This window comes from Dendrobium catenatum, unplaced genomic scaffold, assembly GCF_001605985.2.
Source record: "Dendrobium catenatum unplaced genomic scaffold, ASM160598v2 fragScaff_scaffold_1347, whole genome shotgun sequence".
Taxonomy (NCBI): Eukaryota; Viridiplantae; Streptophyta; class Magnoliopsida; order Asparagales; family Orchidaceae; genus Dendrobium; species Dendrobium catenatum.
The window spans coordinates 890,252-910,497 of record NW_021319809.1 but is presented as its reverse complement, the minus strand read 5'-3'; the positions used below and the strand labels follow the sequence as shown (position 1 = coordinate 910,497).

Here is a 20,246-nt window from a genome sequence, read left to right as displayed (position 1 = left end):
ACTCGGTATTGGGTCTTTAAATGATGGTATTCTTCATTATTGTTTGCTATTGCTCGGTATTTGCTCGGTACAACTCGTTTTTTGGCGGGAATTTGCCTCCGACCGGATGTTCCTCTACGTCCGGTCGGAGGACGTAATAATTGTTCGTTCTCCGCCACCTTCGTCAACATCCTGGCTTGGAACCATCTCATCGACTTTGGCAAGCGGCAAGCACCCTGGCCGAATGCTTAGATCCCTCGTCTCCTCTTACCTATCTTCGATCTCTAACAACGAATAATTAAGAAAAGTTCAGTAATTAATATTGCTGCCTACTGATTGATTATATGCCATATGAATAATTAATCAAAATTTAGGTTTTAATAATTTCAAATTAAATAAAATAATTTTGAGATTAATTATGTTACAAAATTAATTAGAATGTATCAACTCAGTTTTTTTTTTCTTTGCGAAGATATTTATTATAAAGTTTGTCAAAATAATTAAAAAAAATGATAATTTTAATCTTATTATTATCCTTCTCGCTTCTTGAGTTTAATGATCATTAATTTATAATTATATTATATTTATTTGAAAAAAAACAAAAATCATAAGATAAAAATATTATCAATCTCAAGTCATACATAATGGTTAAACATTAATTATTCTTAGTCACATACAAGAAAGTGAATTGAAAAAAAAAATCACAATATTTTTGCAAGGATAATTTTTAACATTAATTCCTTAGCACACAACCAAACATGCTAATAAACTAATAGCCAACCTATATATTTATGTTTTATGTAAAACCGGCACACATTACTCTACCATCATACATTATAGATGTGTATCATATTTGTATATATCTAAGCCTGTTCAATATCAATTGGATTTACCACAGCTAAAGAAGTCTGTATGTCCAAATACACCACCGACGACCGGCACACCGGGCAAATATGTCGCCGCCATAGCCACGAATCCACACATGTTGCATGAAATAAATGTCCACATTCTGGCAGAAGCCTCAATGCCTTAACCTCCCCCTTCTCCTCCTCATAGTCAGCAAGACAAATAGAGCAGCAAATGGAGTTGACCGCTCGCGGATCCTGACTCTTGGCTTCAGCGTAGGTGAGCGTAGGCCAAGTACTAAGCGTAGTGTTGTCGATTTCAATCTCGGCATTGTATTCAGGCTGAAGGGGAGGGGCAACAACAGAGTAATGCCACACTAACCAGATGATGTAGGTGATGATACTGATAAGGAAAATGATGGGGATGAAGATGACGTCGTAGATCATTGTGGAGTGGGTAGAATTTAGAAGATGCAGGCAGCAGTTGGAAGAGACTGTTTCACGAGCTCTTGCTCGATTTATGGATAGATGAGGAGGGATGATGAAATCCCACAGCTGGGTTGGTGATTTGTGGGTGAGCACCGGATGAACCTGCGACGGCGGTTGCGGGAATAGGAGCAGGTCGGGCTTGATCTGCAGGCTAACGTCGAGTTGGCCGGCAGCTTGTGGGAGGTGTATCTGTGAGCGGAGTGCCCAAGATGGAAACGAGATAAAGAAAAGAGGAAAAGTAACTTGGAATTATGTTTAATGCTCGTACAGAGCTCAGCTTATCTATATATAGCCTCCAGGCTATTAGTTAATACATCAAGAAATGAGAAATAATTAAACTAAGACCAATTAATGAGACCCTGCTGACGTGTACAGCTTGTATTAACATGCCCCCTCAAACTAAACATCCTGGGAACGGATGTTTAGTTTGTTCCGTAGGGATAGAAATAAAATAAATAAGTAAATAATTGTCACCCTTCTTCAACATTCCCAACAAGGTCCTTCGCTCCCTTTCGCTTTCCTCGTTTCCATCACCGTCCCCATCACCGTCCCCATCACTATAAATTTTTGGTTTCTGCTTCATAAGGACAGATAAATAACTCAGATATAATCCTTCAAATAAAGCAGCTGATAATGACAGATAAATGAAATCCTACACCTCCACCAACTCAACCTCTATCCATTTCCGGCCAGCTTCAAACTATTAATCGCATCAGCGCAGAACTCTACAAGCAATACACGAAAAAGGGAAGAAAGATAACGATGGAAGAATTATTAAATCAGCATATAGCTCAAACAAACTTCTATGTGCTAAATTAATATTTTTCATTTTATATTATTCTGTTTTGGCATATCAGTAGAATATATTATAGAATAATACATAATGAAAATATTATATTAGCATATAAATCTTTAAAAAACTTGCCTGATTTAATAATCTTTATGTTATTTTTTAGATCATTTTTAGGAAAAAAATATTCTGTGCTGACACCGGATGCCGTCTAAAAGTCAATCAGAACGTGACACGTCACTTTTTTTGTTGTGTACCGATACTGTGTATTGTTGTGTACTGATTGGCCTCTGAACCGTCAAATATCCGCACTGAATAATTTCTCTATTTTTAGGCTGTCAGAACTATTGCAAGGAGTAAGAGAGCAACAAATGAACGCAGCACTCCCACCAACCTTCTTCCACCTACAAAGAGGTGGTTGTTCTGGATGGCTGATGAAAATGGAGAGCAAAATTATTTCCTTTTTTGCTAGGTTTTTTTTTTCTGCATATTTTCAATGAAAATGGAGAGTAGAATTATCCTAATGCCACCAGCCGAGCTTTCGGTCTTATTTTATTGTCATCTTTCTTTAATTAATTTCTTTGTTTTATCTAAAAATAAATACATATTATAAAAATTGTTGGTCCAATTAAAAAGCTGTACATATCACCTGTAATATTTAGAAAGTTTATTAGGCAGGTAACTAAATCTCATTTGATCCGTAATTATATGATTAATTATTCGCTTTTTTATTGGTAATTAGTCTCAAGATTATTCTTTTTTTACAATTTTAATCAACAAAATATCTAAACATTACTGTTAAGACAGAGACAGTGAATAACACCTCAAGCTACTTTATCATGTTTTACTTATATAAAAATATCATAAATATTTTATTCAATTTAAAAAATAAATCATTTTTATTTATTGATGATAATAATTTAAAAAATATTGTTTATACAAATAAAATAATAAAGTGCACTTATAAATTATCGCAACAGATTTAAATAATAAAATCCTAATCATCTGAACCAAATATGCGTTTATTTGTGAAAGCTTAATTGCAGATGATATTAATTTAAAGATAAAAGAAATAAAATAAATAAATTACATTTTTAACTGCTTTTTAAATATGTTGAAAATGGCTAATAATTTTATTATGGAAATTTAGGTTTGTGCTTGTGATCCGCTGAGCTATTTATGCTCACTATAATTTTGCTTCTGATTTTTAGGATTTGGAAAAGGAAAGGAACTTGCTGATTAACTGTTCTCGATCTAATCTGTATTTATAGATATTTCTCTATTTTGATTTTTGTACAATCATGATTAGCTTTTATTTTACTATGTTCTCTATTATGTAGCCATGTATTATAATATAGACACATTTTGATGAAATGAAAAGAGGTCTTGTGGATTTGTTTATTTATAATAATATAGATGTTTTTAGTATCTCTTTAGTCTATAGTTGATTTTAAAGTTTAAATTGAAAAAATAACTTTGAAATATTTTTAAAATTAGATCTTAGAATTTGTTTGTCACGACTCAATAATGTAGGACTTGTTTGGTTGGGTTGAGTTGTGATAATTACATAAGGAAGAGAGTACATAACTCTCTAATTGAGAGAGTTATGTAACTATAAGGTAGAGAGCACATGGCTTTAAATAGGGGTGTCAATTTTCGGGTCATGGGTCGGGTTCGGGTCGAACCCGGAACTAACCCGGGTTCAATCGAGTCGACCCTAACCTGACTCGGGTAGGCAAACGGGTCGAAAACTCGGACCCGGACCCAACCCATCGGGTTGCCGGGTTGACCCGACCCAACAAAGAACCTGAGCTCGGACACGGGGTGTGCGGCGGACTCGGGCACGCGGTGGGAGCGCGGCGAGCTAGCAGGGCGGGCGCGTGCGGGGCTGCGGGTAGCGCGGGCAACCTCGAGCAGGGCGCGGGTAGCATAGGCGGCCTCGCGGGCAGGCCATTCAAAAATAAGGGGCAAATGACATATCTATGAAAAATTAGTTTGATTGGCACAAATCTTGAGGTAAAATTGAATTTGGAGCTTTCAAAATTTAAATTCATGATCATATGAACTCTAATTTAAGAAAACTTAAAGGCGAATTGAATGTCTCAGTGAGACAAACCTAACGACAAACTTTAGAGCATATCTAGTCAATGCAAAAAACTCTGCTTCATACTGGATTACAATCTTACTTCTTTGAACTAGCCTTAAAAATGGCTTGCATTTATTATCTAGCTGATGATGACACAACCAATTGGTTTATCATCTTGAAAAGCTGCAAACTATCGTTACATGAAAAATGTCAAAATAGAAGGAAGAAAAAGCTACCCATCCAATGGATAATAACGCCACAGATTTTTTGGTGGCTAATAAGTTAAAAAGTTACCCACTGAGTGGATAAGAAAGCCACAAATTTTTTTTTTTTTTTTGGAAAAATTTGGGAGTATATTAATAAAAAATGATTACAAGTAAAAGAAGCAGGAATCATAAGCCTCTAAAGAAACCAATGGATAAGAAAGCCACAGATTTTTTGGTGCCTAATGGATAAGAAAACCACAGATTTTTTTTTTTTTTCGTAAAAATTTGGCCGTATATTAATAAAAAATGATTACAAGTAAAAGAAGCAGGAATCATAAGCCTCTAAAGAAAGGAAATACTGGCTCAAACAAGCCCAAAAAATCTGAAAATTATACATGAAACTTGCAGGATATAGGCAAAAATAGAAAAAACACCCAAAAGAATTTGGATAGCCAACGAAGCCTGGACTCCGATAGAAAGTAACATGTTCAGATTTAGGGTCAACCATCGAGATCCCCTGGTTGTCCAAAAAATTAGGCCATCCAAAGGGGGGCCTGCAAAATATATCGAGCTCATCATTGTCCAAGGCATAGGCCTGCAGGCAAAAAAACAACTGAGGCAACCAAGGCAACCAGATCGAAACCTTCATGAAGGAGCAGCAGATACATATAGCAAGTCCACCTTAAAGGATTTCCAAAATATGGGCTGAATCTTTCCACTTAATCACTTTCTCAAAAATTGTTTTTTTTTTTTATATTGATAGCAATTGAAATGTGGCTATGAGAGGCATTCCCAAACCTTCTGTCATTACGTTCCTTCCAAATAAAATAAGTGGTGCAGCAAGCAACGAGCAAGTGTAAATTTTTGACTGACTGCTGCATAGAGATGTTATCATCTATCAATTCTAATAGTTATAAATCATTCGTCCTAAACAAAAGACCAGAAGAATCTGGTTGCAGGTATTTGATAATAGAGAAGAAAAAAGAGCATTCAAAAAATAGGTGAGTACTTTCCGGGAAGGAATGACACAACCAGCAGGCGGTAGGAACAAAAACATTTCGTTTTAACAAGGCGTCAGCGATTTTCAAGCCTCCCATAATGGCCATTCAGGAAAGAGCAGAGTATCTCAAATCATATTTTTTGTGTTGAATCCATGGGCGGATCCACCCATAGCTTGGGGTGGGCAAATGCCCACCCTCAAAAAATTCTTTTTTAATATTTAGAGGGGAGATTTTGAAATATTTTGGGTATTTTGGGCATTTTGCCCCCCTTCAAAAATCTTTTTTGCCTTACTTTTACCAATCCTAAGAATTTTTGCCCATCCCTCACAATTTTTTTTTTTTTGCCAACCCTAAAAAAAGAAGTTGGATCCGCCCCTGGTTGAATCAGGTTTGCCCAAGTGCAATTATCCAAATGCTTATAAAAGCCTTTAAGAAAGGCACAAAAGGAGCCAACGCCCATAGAATTCCAGAATTAACAGGGAACCGAGTTATCCTACCACAGATTTTTCGCTGGATATATAGCTTTTTCTTCCTCCTATTTTGGCATTTTTCGTGAAACAATAGTTTGCAGCTTTGTCAAGATGATCAATTTAGTCATCCAATTTTCGATAAACAATCTATGATCTAAAAAATCACTACGAGCCGTCCGATTGAACACTCTCTATTTACCCTTCCTCTTCTCCTTATTTACTAGTCAAATAGACCCCCCATTCTTCGTATGAAAATTGGGTGGGGCAGGAATGATGAGGAGGCATAAGATGGTGGCTGATCTTTTTTAAGTCATGGGTCCATCAGAACTTATGCATAAAGAGGAGCTAGCACTGGAATTTGATAGGGGATGCAGCTTATCCAAGTCAATGAATTGTCTCTAATATAAAAAGAAGTGCAGGAAACAAAGAGAGGAAATGAAAGGAATACTCCTAAGCAGGGCACCAGAATTTGGGGATGCCGCCTATTAAAGACAGTAAAATATCTCTAACGTAAGAAGAACATAGGAAGAAAAGGAGAAAAAGAATTTTTTTTATTATATTGTGTCATATTACGAGTCACATTCTCATTTAAATATAATAGAAAAATGTTATTTATACATCTACTCTTCTAACCCAGCCATTGGAAGACCATTATTTTATGTGACTAAATCAACTAAGATGATTCTCTCTAATTGTATCAGCCATTAGAGATACTCCAACCTTTTCATATATAGTTAAGCTCATTTCATTTCTTATCGCCAAGAGTAAAGCCACCAATTCAACTAAGCATCCGTATCTCTACAAAACTTAATTAACTTAATATTATGCTTCTCTTTTAATAACCAACTTTCTCCTCTATAAAGCATTGTAAGTCTCACCACATCTTATTAAAATTTCCCTTAAGTATGGGTTTCACGCGGTTTATAAAATCAATTTCACTCCTAAATTTATCTATCTAACTGAAAAATCTAATTGGGCAATATAGGATTTTAGCTAGCTAGCTTATCTTTTGATTTTTAGCTTGATAGATTTCTTTCTGTGCCTAATTAACATGAGCATTTATATATAAAATTTAAGAGAAAGCATGTAGGGGTGTCAATTCAAGTCAATGAGTTGAGTTCGGGTCTAAATCGAGTTGACCTGGGTGTAAACAGGTTGATCAAAACCGACTTGTTTAGCTAGACGAGTCAGGATTTTTAACCCGGACCAAACCCGTGTGGGTTACCGAGTTGATCTGACAATACCTATAAACTCGATTAGCTAAATGATGTAGTCGTACGAGTACGGTCTAGGCAAATGCAGGCAATGAGGTGAATGCAGGCGGTGAGGCAAGGCATGGGCAAACTTTCGCCTTCCTTCTGTAGCCGTGTAGGGCCTGGGAAAATATAGATGATGATGTCGTAGGTGACTGGTGAGGTGGAGAAGGCGGTGAGGCCGACAACTTGACCCAACTAGGATGATAGGTCCCATATCCGCGTTTGACATGGGTGTGGGTCTTGACGTAGGCCGAAGGAGGCGGGATTGAATGTCGTCGACCGTGCATGTGCATGGGTCCTGCAGTAGGATGGAGGATGTGGGATCCATATGCAATCATCACCATTTATGTGGGTTAGCCAGGTCAATTTTGGGTTTTCATGTCAATCCGAATCTTACTCATTTTTCAAATGGGTCAAAAATTTGTACCCAAACCCGACTTATTTTACAACTGGGTTGACCCAAATCCGAATTTTTTTTGATCGGGTCAAAATCGGATTTCGAGTTGTGTCAACTTTTGATACCCTTAAAAGCATGTATGAGAAACTTGACAGATGTAGTGAAACAAAAGATGCCACTTTCTTATCTAACTCCCATGCATAAATTTCAACTCAAGAAAAGCATCATCTCCCATATATATTTTCAGCTTCTACAATAATTTGTTCACATGTTGAAATTTATGCATAAGAGTTAGCTAAGAAAGAGGTGTCATTTGTTCTAGTACTTGTTTTTTTATTAGGGGCTATTTGGCAACCGGATTTACAGAATTAAGATTTGTGAAAGATTTAGTGTAAATCATGGCAAACAGGATTTTGACTCGGCATAAATCCCATGGCAGAATAAATTCACCGTTACAATCATTTTGCGGTAAATCCAAATTTACCAAATCCAAGAGTTTGGCAAATTTATAGGATTTGGTCAAAGAAACTTGTGAATGGGAGAAAATGATTACCTTCCAATGAGCATGCTCCCTCATGTCGTCATCATTACTTCCTATTTCAAGTTGATAGGAAGGAGTGTCGTCGAAGGAGGCAAAGAAGTTTTTTATAGCTCTTTCAAAACTTTACCTCACGGGCAAAGCAAGCAAAGTCGAACAAGCACGAACAATTGGAGAAGAGGAAAAGCAAACCCTAGACCTAGAAATTAACAGCCATTGCATTGGCAGATAAGTATCATATGAATTAATTAATTTGATTCAACTTGTTTAATTGAAATTATTTAAAAATATAATATACTTAATAATTAATTATTCAAATTATTTGATAATTAATTTAAATTTTTAATTATATTATTTATAATAAATAGTTATTAATGATAATTAAAATTAATAACAACTCATAAATTATATATATATGATTTTTATTATTGATCTTGTCAAGAAGATTTAAAAATGCTTTCTAGTTGCAAAAAATCATATCTGCCATTATGCAAAGTATGGAAGAAGAGAAATAAGGGTCTTGAGGTTGTTAATACATACTACTAGAAATTTCATGATTTATGTCGCCGTAATGGATCTTATTTCTTGTAGTAATATAAATCATGATAGAAGGCTAAATATTTATTTTATTGCTTTCATACTAACAAGAATTTATCTATAAAGAAAAAAAAAAACAATAATGGAAATATATAAAATTATAATTTCCTTTTAAATTTTTGGTTGAAAGCTATTAGTTTTGTCGCACATCTACGAGGCAAAAATATGTTGATCATATAAATTTAAGCTCTTTTGGTTAAAAATAGGGCTGTTTATTTGATTTTTCGTAGGCCCAACATTTTCAAACGGGTCTGTTTATTTCCCTACTATACCAATAACATTTCTTTTGCTTATTATTGTGAAATAACAGGCATTTTCGCATGGCCAAGTCATTTTAAATGAAGATTGCCTGGAACTTCTCTAGCAACTTATGTTAACAATTTTTTTTTTTTAAGTTATGTTCTTCAAGACTGATCAGAATGCTGGTTCTATGTTCTATGTAGTGGATTTTGACAATGCAACTTGGGTTATAATAAGAATGTGCTCTTCTTTAACAAGTTGATATTCTAATTAATCAACCTCTTAATTTTTTGTGGCCATCAACAGCAAGTTTATGTATTTCCTAACCTTTTTTGTGACTATTGTGAATATTTTTGGTGCAATGTCAATATTTTTGGTGCAAATATACATATTTTTAAGTTTCTAGCTTATCCCATAAAATCCTTTGTTTGCCAGTAAAATGGATGCTTTTGCACATTCCTGCCAAGCTGGCCATGAAACTATATAACAGGTAAGTTTGATCTATCATTAGAATAGATTGAAGAGAGATACTTCAAATTAGTTCAGCTGATGATATCAACGTTGCATTTGAACCGGATAAATAAACTTAAAAATGTTTTGGCTTATGGGACTTTCTTAAACTTGTCATTCCTTCTACTTTGATTTGTTTGGTAGTATTTGATGCATTACTTCTTTGAATATCATTGGTACTCAATCCTTATACATGCTCCTTACATGAGATATATTTGTAGCTTTCAAAACTGGCAATTCTGAGTACTCGTTGGACTTCTTACAAATCCAGAGCTCCAAACGTCATTAATGTCAATAAGTCTGCACAGATTCTAAACCACTGCAAATAATATTTCAGGTGTTTAAACTTCTGTTGTAGGTTAAAAAAAGCGCTGCGAAAATTTGATTTATTCGTAGCGTGAGAAAGAAAAGGATGGGGATGAATATGATTATAATGTAGATCATTATGGAGTGACTAGGATTTAATATATGCACTTAGTTAGAAGATTTAACTTAAACCCACAAGCCGTAGGAGCTCCTCTTTTAATTTACGTAATCTTCACCAGCATCGAAGGCTACAGAGTTGTTGGATGAGGCATACACAGTTGAGTGAGGGAGAGCTCGGAGCACAACGGAGACATGACACGGCACAAGGTAATGAGAGGATTTTTTTAAATTTAATGGTATACAAAAATGAATATAATTATAACAATTAACATACATAGAAGTTTTTTATAAAATTATTTTTCTAATAAAAAATTTATAATCATTTTAATAAAATATTATAGCCATCCAAGACATACTCTTATTTCTCTTTTTTCAAACATTTCAAAAATGGCACATATAATTTCATACTCAAAGAAAGGAAAAATATCAAGTATTTGTTTCAAATTTTATTAACTTCGCCTAAGTATTTACCTTTTCCATTTTTTAGAATATTTTATATTATATATTTTTTAATTAATGTATAATTAAAAATTAATTAAAAAATAAAAATTCTTATTTGAGCAATCAAACTCTTTATTCTAAGAGTTAGTAACATGTCTTAGTCCAAAATATAAAAGCTAACTAGCTAAAAAAAAAGAAATCTATCTGGCCCCAGAGAGAGAGAGAGAGGATGTTCTTGAACAAATCAATAAAAAGAAGCTTGGTCTTTGTTAAAATCGAACCAACATGAAGTTTAATCTAGATAAGAGAGACTAATCAATTGAATAAAATAGTTTAATGGATATATGCTCAACGTGCGATCCGAGGTCCGTCTTGCTATGTGAGGATGAGTAATGCCTCTCTTCTTCTATCATTAAGATTCACACTACAGGAAAAATGTCCAATACCGGCGGTTCTAACCGGCGGTTTATGGACCGCCGTTTTACCGGCGGCATGGCCGGCGGTCTTGGCCTTCGGCTTATAACGACGGCCGAACCGTGATTTTGCTACATAAGCCGCCGGTAATTAGCGACGGTCCCTAAACCGACGGTAAACTGCCGGACATCACATATGATACCGGCGATTGACCGCCAGTTGATAAGTGACTTTTTACAGGCGTGTCAATCGACCGCCGATAAAATCGCTGGTAGATGCCTAATACGACCACCCGCGCCTGGCATTTCATTTTCCGGTAAACCGCCGCAAAAAAAAAAAAAAAAACCGCCGGTACAAGTTTCCTACGCGATTTTTTTTCGCGACAAAAAACCGCCGTAAAGCCGTCAGTAGTACAAAAACACGCCGGTTAATACAGAGTAACCGCCGGCATTCGACGTTTCTGTAAGTCAAGAAGTCGTATAGACAGATCATTAATTTCTCATCGCCTTCCGCACTTACCTCATCTGATAATATGGGAAGGTGATGAAGGAACTATCGGATCTGTCTTTGCCGACTTTTCGGTTCTTACGTATAGAAGAAGAGAGGACATTTACCCCATCTTCGCAATAGTGCAAGACGACCTCGGATCGCCCGTTGACGTCCATTCAAACTATTTTGTTCATTGATAGTCATATCTGATCTAATTCAACTTCACATTTGTTCTATTTGACACATTAAGCATAATGCGTGGCCAGAAGCATGCAGCAGAAGACAATATATAAGACACGTAGCATGGCTATTATCATAGGAGGAACAAATGACATGTGTGCAGCATGTGTGTGGCGGTTAGACCTTTGACGCGGAGCCAACAGCTCGAGCCTAGATCAGAACACATTGTGGAGTCCGTTCGTGTGGGATGGCACTCGGTTCCGATCGCCAGATTTCCTGTGGATCTAGTGCAACCGGAAACTGATCACAGATCGCAATAGGCACACATGTGATCTCTTTAATCGTAAAATTTGTTCATAGGTGGAAATATTATATTATTAGTTTGATTTTAGAATTAGGTTGATTCCTAGTTATCACACAATGTGTAAATGCTTATACATAGGCACATAGAATGATGTATATGTACCTCTTGAAGCATGTGAATAAAAGGTAATTAGTTCTTGTTAGTCGTTTAGCTGACTCCATTCTTATCTTCTCAAGCTCTCTCTTGTTAAAGGAAGTTTCTCACAGAAAGCTTTCTGTCTTCAATTCTTCCTATGATGCGTATTTTAATGATGGCAAGTCTGTTTCAAAATTATATAAATGACTATTCTCTAAGTTATATATAATATTTAATTTATTAAATCTTATTGTAATAAAATTGTTACTCTATATCTTACACTTTTATTAGTAATCTAAAATGGTTACAAATTAATTTATAAATTTACTAAAATATGAATTGTTGTAATTTAATTTTAGAATTGTGCTGAAATTATTAAATTTATTAATTGAATTGTTAGACGCAAGAATAACGCGACCAATTTTTAATCTAATTAAAAAAAAGTAATAAATTATATATTATATATGAGCAAGTCATTTAAACGACTTAATTTATTAATTATTACTACTAACAAAACTCGTACAAATTTGAATGCTTATAATTTACTAACATAGTGTAATTTCACTTAATCTAATTTATTAATTTTGATCTAAAAACTATAATTAGCCAATTTAATTTATTAGTTTAATTAATTAATTTTACTATAACAAAATTTATTATTTAATTTTTAATGGCGTAAATGAGCAAGTTGGATTCCTTTTTAAGGCCATCTCCAAAACGAAAGAACATTTTTCAATTCAAAAATGTGTGAAATTTCAAAATGCGCGATTCATCTCCAATCGAACTCCATTTTGGGAAGATAACGATGTTTCTCTTCTTTTACGCCTTTCTTGGCAAGTTCGCTAGAGACAGAAAAATATCGAATGCATGTGAACAGGCAGCGCCAAATTGACGTCCCACTGTCACCCCGCAAGAAATAGCGAAAGTTTTTCTTCGCTAGAGTTCCGGAGCGACGACCATTCAAGCTTTGAAGTTCTGTTAGAGATGCTCCTAAACAACATGTCTGACCAAGGAAACAATGCCTCTGAATCCGCACTCATTATCAGAGCAAATCCATCCCAAGCCTAAGACCTGGCCAATCCCATTGTGCCCGAAGACCCTTACCATGTGGATTTGCCCTATCAGATCCAATCAGTGGGCTACCCAAACAACTAACATCATTTTCTAAATTTTATTTTTGGTTTTGTTTAGTCAAATAATATAACAACAGATATCATTTTATAAAGGAGCATGTTTAATTTTTAAAAGGAGGATGTTTAATGTAATTAAGCAAAAGAAATATGATATTAAATAATTTAAAATCAGCAAAAACATCAAAGAATATTGACATTTTCTTATAATAAATGCTAATTAATTAAAGAAAATCTAAATCAATTGCTTTTCTTTAGGACAATAAGTTATTAATAATTATAAAACATTTTTAAAGCTAAACAGAGATATTCTTGCACTTCATGTGTGGGAAGTAAGCAATTCCAAAAAACATAATATGATAATTAATATTTTTTAATAATACTTTCAATTTCATCAATATTAAAAATAAGTATTTTAAATTTTTACAAAATAGTTATATTTTTAAATTAAATTACTCTCCTCCCCTTGAGCATCTTAAATAAAAAATTAGATTATGGTAGCACTAATTAAATATAAATTGTTATTTATTATTAAATAAGTCACATAAATTTTTAATATTTTATTTAATTAATATTTTCTGAAAAAAAGGTCAAATTATTGACATTTTTATTCTTTTAAATTATTAATAATCATGTTCATTCTCTTAATTATACAGTAAACATGTCACTTTTTTAAAAATTCAGCCTTTTAAAAAATTGGTAGTTTTAAAAAGAACACGTTAATTATCACAATTAGTAAAAGGAGCATATTTTTTATTAAAATTTAAGAAGGAGCTATTCCAATTTATTTTGGCACATCAGAATGCGCAAAATATTTGGGCATTCTGTGCCAATTATTTTGCGTGTTCATTTGCAAAGAGAGACAGAAGGGTGTTCAGTGGATAGAGAAAAGTGTCCAGAAGAGGATTATTATTCTGTGCAGAATCGGCGAGGGCATCCGACTAATAAAAATGTGCACGGTCACTCCATGCTCTGTACCGCTCGGTACCATGGTACCTAGCACTTTCAAATGTGAGAACTGTCCAATATTCGAACAGAATAATAGCTCACAAGAAAGAGAAAGAGGTTGAGAGAGAGAATAATGCAATGTGCGGTCTGCCTCTCCTCTACAAAAATTATATATTATTTTTATTATTAAAGAATTGTTTGTATGTTTACTCTTTTTTTCTAAAATTTTCATGAAAACAATAAACATATAAAATTCTTAATTTAATTTAATTATATTATAAATTTAAGTTATAAATTTTAATTAAATTAATTTATTAAGTTATTAATTTATAAATTTAATAACTTTAGTTAAAATTTTAACTTAATTACTATAAATACGTTATATTTTTAATTTAATTTAATTTTATTTTAATTAAATTAAAAACTTTATTTAAACTTATAACATAACTAACATGTAAGTCATAAATTTTATAAAATTTAATATATTATAAAAATTAATTAAAATTTATAACTATAAAAATTAATATTTTATAAAAAAATCATTTGAATATCTATGACTACAAGAATTTAAATATTTATAAACTAGAAGATTTAAAATTTTAAACATTTATCTATTTAAATAAAATAAAATTATAAATATTAATACTAAACTAAATTATGTAATATTTATAAAAATTAATTTTAAAAACCTCTACCACTGCTCTCTATTTCTCTCAACCAATAACTTTCTCTCTCTTTTAAAGTTCATTAAAAGAGAGAGAAAGTGATTGGTTGAGAGAAAGAGAGGCAGCAGTAGAGGTTCTTATCCATAACATGCCAAAAAATGAATCGTTTCTTACTTTGTGGAAAAACTACGTCTACTAGGGTTTACGCTTTTTCCTCCGTCTGACCGCCTTTGGGGTGGCTTCCGCCTGCGGGAGAGGTCTGCTCCTCTCCCCTCTCTCTCGGATGGATCTTAATCCGTCAGATTTTCCACCTATCGCCGGCTCTTCCCTTCTTGGCGCCGCTCCTCCACCCCGCACAGGTATGTCTTATGCTGATACCGCCGCTAGCTGCTACCTCTTCAAAACCTGATGTTTTTCCTATGGACTTCATCCCCCCTCTCCCAAAACTTTCTTTTGTTGCCAGGGACCTCTGAAGGGGCATCTCTCTAGACACTCTCGCTTGTGGGGTATTCCATTGGTCAGCGGCCATATTACGAACGCCTACTAGCAGCCATGAAAAAGGTCTGGCCTTTGAAAGGTGCGATCTCTCTGATTTCTTTGGCGGATGGTTTTTTTTCTTATCAAGTTTTCTTCTCAAGAGGATTATGATGTAATTTCGTCCGGAGGACACTAGTTTCTACTTGGGAAACCATTTATTTTACAGAAATGATCTCCCAAGTTTAAACCTAAACAGGATGAAGATGCCTTTATTCCCATATGGATAAAAATTGTGGATCTCCCTCTCGCTCTTTGGACGCCTTATGGCATCTCCAAGATCGTTAGCTTCATTGGTATTCCTCTGTCTGTTGACTCATTAACTGCGAAACGCTCCTATTTGACGTTTACCCGAGTCTGTGTTCAAATTTTAAAAGATTATTTACTTCCCGATATGATCCCCATGGAAATTGATGGGGAAGACATGTCTCTAAAAGTCATCTATGACTGGAAACCCACACGGTGTGAAGGATGTCGCTCTCTTATTCACCCTTTCTCGCAGTGTCCCGCTAACCCCAACCCTAACTATTTATCCGGCAGCATCATCAAACCAAATGCTCTTTCCTCCGGAGCAAATTCATCAAACCAACTATTCACTGCAAATTGCTCCATTTTGTTCGACTCCACACGCTTCACCTGGATCTACTTAATTCACACCAAAGCTGAAGCTTTAACTCATTTCATACACTTGAACAAACTTATTCAAACAAAATTTAACTCAAAAATATAGGCATTACGCTCGGACGGGGGAGGTGAGTACACGAGCCAACTACCAATCAACCTAGACGTCCTCTACAACCAGTTGTGCAGTGAGGAAATACACCGGTAATCCGAACTTAATCGAGAGATCACGCCGACATCTGACACGGCTGCCTTCTATGCCTCCCGCAACAACACTTCTCGTGGCAGATCCTCTGCTCGTGGTACCAGGGGCAGAGGAGCTTCTTTCAGACAAAGTCCCTCAACCAATCGTTCGCCTAACGATGCCCCCCGACCCACCTGCCAAATCTGCGGCAAGCAGGGTCATGTTGCCTCAGTGTGCTGGCATCGCTTTAACTCCTCCTACAACTCAGGATCCAACTCTACACCCCGAGCGTTATACTCTGGTCCCTCCTCCACCATGTCCAATGACTGGGTCTTGGACTCAGGTGCTACTGCACACCTCACTCCAGACGCCTCCCAAATGATAAATTCCAGTCAGTATGCCGGATCCGATACGATCTCGACGGCGAATGGCAGCTCCCTTCCTATCCACAACACCGGTCAAGGCTTTCTTCCTCTCCCTGACTCAACCCGTAAGCTCTACCTTCATAAAATTCTTCACGTACCTCTCCTCTCTCACAACCTTCTCTCCATTCATAAATTAACTACTGACAACAAGCTCCCAATTATTCCTATCTTCGGACCTTCAGATGCCTTTGCTTCCCTTGGCTACAACCCACCACTCCGTCCAAGCTACATCCTCGATCACACTAGTGCATCTTCCTCGACTACTCCCCCATACACAAAGGCTATCGTTGCCTCAATCTTACAACGTCCAAACTTCACATATCCCGTCACGTTATATTTCATGAATCGGTTTTCCCATGTCGAACTACAACCCCATCCTCATCTTCCCCTCCCACATCATTTCCCCTATATACCTCCACATCTCTCCTACTCCCAATCTCTACGACCATCACTTCACCCACACTCAACATTCCCACTGCTCCCACCTCAACTATGTCTCCCAGCCCGCCAACTTCTTCACCTTGACCTTCTCCTTCACAATCCTTCAACTCCCAAGCTCCTACCCCACCGATCACCAACCCACGACCTCAGCCCTCCATTCATCCAATGCAGACTAGACTTCGCTCTGGCATTCACTGTCCCAAACAGATACTCGATCTCCTTACCACCACCAAAGTCACCTCCACACCCTCCACATACAATCAAGCCTCTCAATCCCCTCACTGGCGAGCTGCCATGTCGGCCGAATTCATGGCCCTTCAAAAACAGGGCACCTGGTCCCTCGTCTCACCTCCCGTGAACACTACTATCCTCGGCTGCAAATGGACATTCAAACTCAAACACAATCCGGACGGCTCCGTCGAACGGGTATAAGGCGAGATTAGTGGCCCAAGGATTCAACCAGGAATTCGGCATCAACTACCGGGAAACCTTCAATCCGGTTGCCAAAATGCCCACTATCCGGATACTCCTCCTCATCTCTCTGCACTTCGGATGGCCAACCTTACAGTTCAACATTTCGAACGCCTTTTGCATGGAGACCTTCATGAGGACATTTATATGCAGCAGCCGCCTGGCTTCCCGGACAACCACTCACGTTTGCAAGCTGCACAAGACCATCTATGGTCTGAAACAAGCTCCCCGGGAATGGTATAATACTTTTACCAAATCCCTACTCACATTCGGCTTCCAGTTCAGCAAGGCAAATCCTTCCTTGCTCACCCTTCGCAATGGCAGCGTCAAACTCTTCTTATTGATCTACGTCGATGATCTCCTCATCACCAGCAACGACAAGAGCACTCTCACCAAGCTCCTTGATCACCTGAATCGATAGTTCTCCCTTAAACAGCTTGGGACAATCTCACAATTTCTGGGAATTCAGGTGTCTCCCACTACAACAGGCTTTCTACTCCATCAAACACAATACGCTCTTGATTTAGTTGAGTCAGCCGGCCTGCACCATAGCAAGCCAACTCAGACACCAGCTGCCCTCTGGTCCACTCCAACCACAGCTGATTTTGCTCTGTATTTCAATCCGCACTAGTACAGACAACTGGCAGGCTCATTCAATTACCTGACCATTACAAGACCGGACATTGCCTACGCTGTCAACTGCATCTGTAAAAAAATGCATTGTCCCACCGTAGCTGACTTCACCGCCCTCAAACGCCTGCTTCGCTACGTCCAAGGCACGGCCTCCTTCGGTCTTCCTCTCCAACCAAGCTCTTTCCAGCTCACCACCTACTCCAACGCTGACTGGGCTGGAGACTCTCTTGATCGCAAATCCCTCACTGGATTCTGCACCTACCTCGGCACAAGCTTGATTTCCTGGTGCGTAAAGAAGCAGACTACCTTCGAGAAATCGTCCACCGAAGCCGAGTACAGGGCCCTCTCCTCATCCACCTCAGATGTCATCTGGCTTCGGTGCCTACTCGCTGACTTCGACATTCATCTGGACAAACCAACTCCGATCTTTTGCGACAACACCTCAGCAATCGCACTGGCTCACAATCACGTGTTCCATTCCCGAACCAAGCATATCGAAATTGATTACCAATTTATCAGGCATCACATTGACACCGGAGCTATGATCATTCACCACATCAATTCGGAAGACCAGCCTGCCGACATACTCACTAAGCCTCTCTCGACCCCTCGCTTCACTAATCTCACGACCAAGCTAAGCATTCGCTCCTCGAATCCTCAGCTTGTGGGGGGCTGTGAAGACACACGTGGCTTGGCACGTGACCAACCAACTAAGCCGGCCGATGCGTCTCTCCACCAACTGACGCACAGTGCTCAGACTGGCACCAATGGCCACTAACGGCTTGTGATCATTACGCATCTCATCTACTCTATATATAATGTACCCAATAGAATGCAAACTAATGAAATGAAATCACTAATCATCATCTTCTTGCTTGGGCTTTCTATTCCCTGCTGGCTTGTGATCATTACGCATCTCATCTACTCTATATATAATGTACCCAATAGAATGCAAACTAATGAAATGAAATCACTAATCATCATCTTCTTGCTTGGGCTTTCTATTCTCTGCTGCTAACGCCTTGCAGGTTCTTCACTTAAAGTTATTTAATATTCAGCTTCCTTTTCTTAATTATCCACTTTTTTTTGGGACATTTAGGTCATTTAAGGCAAACTCATACACACAACGCATACACAAAGACTCGAACCCAAGACCTCTTAGTTGGAGCATAAGGTCTCAACCAACAAATTTGAGACGTTACAAACTCTCTCTCTCTCTCTCTCTATATATATATATATAATATTGGTTCTTCCACTGTCATTCTCTCAACGACTCACATCACGTCAGTGAAGATTGAGGACTTACTACCTCTAGTACTCTCTCTCCTCTCTTCTCACCAATCTTGGACAAATTTCCGCAGATTGGTTGGTTGCAATGTCTGTGTCTATTTGTGACATTCCTCTACCTACTGATCTCAATGATGCTGGGCGCTGTCCCATCCCGAGATCCCTTTTGACTTCGACTTCATTTTTTGTATGTTTTAAGTTCTCTTTGTTTTCTTATTAGGCTCTATTTTTTTACTTTGTAATTTCTTTCATTAATATAAAGCCTTGCCTCAAATTTCCAAAAAAAAAAAAAAATCTTAACGGTTGGGTTGTTACTTGTCACCTGTCAAGCTAATCGAATGCGCCCGCCAAAAGTAGGATCTAAAAGCTGGAATGGGCAAAATCTTCAAGAGTAACTAGATATATAGAAAGAGGTCGAGTCCAAACTGATCCTAGATGTTATGTTCTAGAGTCCGCACATTCTTCCAATCTGCTAACTTCTTTTCTTTTTCTCTTTTTGTTATTTTAGCTTTATAGATTTACGTCTATATAGTGATAGCAATCTCTCAACTGTGTCGCCATTCACTGGGGTGATTTGCAAGGAATTCATGAGCCAGAAGAAACCGAACTCACCAGAACGGTTTTGAGCACCGAAGGGTGGCTTGAACTTTTATATTAGCTAGATGAAGGAAATATCACAATATAGGATTTCTTATTTATATCTAGTTAAACAATAGATTATTATGAAACTATCTTTGATATAGCTCGGTAAGGGTTCGCATCTTTATTAACCTTAATTTCAAATAAATCCATGTTTTATATATATATTAATTTTAGTTATATTTATCATATTTTAATTAATTATAAATATCAAAATAATAATATAATATAAAACTAGATTAATTATAATTTAAAATTTATTAATTTTATAAAAATATACAATAAAACTGTCCAAATATAAGGGTGTAATTTTGGGTCACGGTCGGTTCGGTAAACCAATGACCCGGGTTCAAACCAGGTTGACCCAAACCCGATCCGGGTAAGGGGAAAACGGGTTGGAAATCCGAACTGGACCCGACCCGGGTTTCGGTGATTGACCCGACACGGACTCGGACGCGCGATGGCACGAACTCGG

At 36.9% G+C, this 20,246-nt stretch overlaps 1 protein-coding gene across 5 annotated transcripts; it reads left to right on the top strand.

Annotated features, from left to right (window-relative positions):
- Positions 1 to 14,617: 14,617 nt before the first annotated feature.
- On the top strand, positions 14,618 to 18,707 carry LOC114580852. 5 transcript variants are annotated; one of them, XM_028699615.1, is made up of 3 exons: positions 14,618 to 14,895; positions 15,000 to 15,097; positions 15,801 to 18,707. In XM_028699615.1, exon 3 carries the CDS (start codon positions 16,191 to 16,193, stop codon positions 17,097 to 17,099), a length of 909 nt encoding a protein of 302 aa, XP_028555448.1. In that variant the 5' UTR covers positions 14,618 to 14,895; positions 15,000 to 15,097; positions 15,801 to 16,190; the 3' UTR covers positions 17,100 to 18,707. The 5 variants fall into 5 exon arrangements, with proteins under 5 accessions (XP_028555448.1, XP_028555444.1, XP_028555447.1 ...); XM_028699613.1 differs by having other exon boundaries at positions 14,619 to 14,895; positions 15,000 to 15,113; XM_028699611.1 differs by having other exon boundaries at positions 15,000 to 18,707.
- Positions 18,708 to 20,246: the final 1,539 nt, after the last annotated feature.

Bases quoted from the DNA above. Each gene is read 5' to 3' on its own strand.
- LOC114580852 (XM_028699615.1), top strand. From the start codon at position 16,191: ATGTCCAATGACTGGGTCTTGGACTCAGGTGCTACTGCACACCTCACT.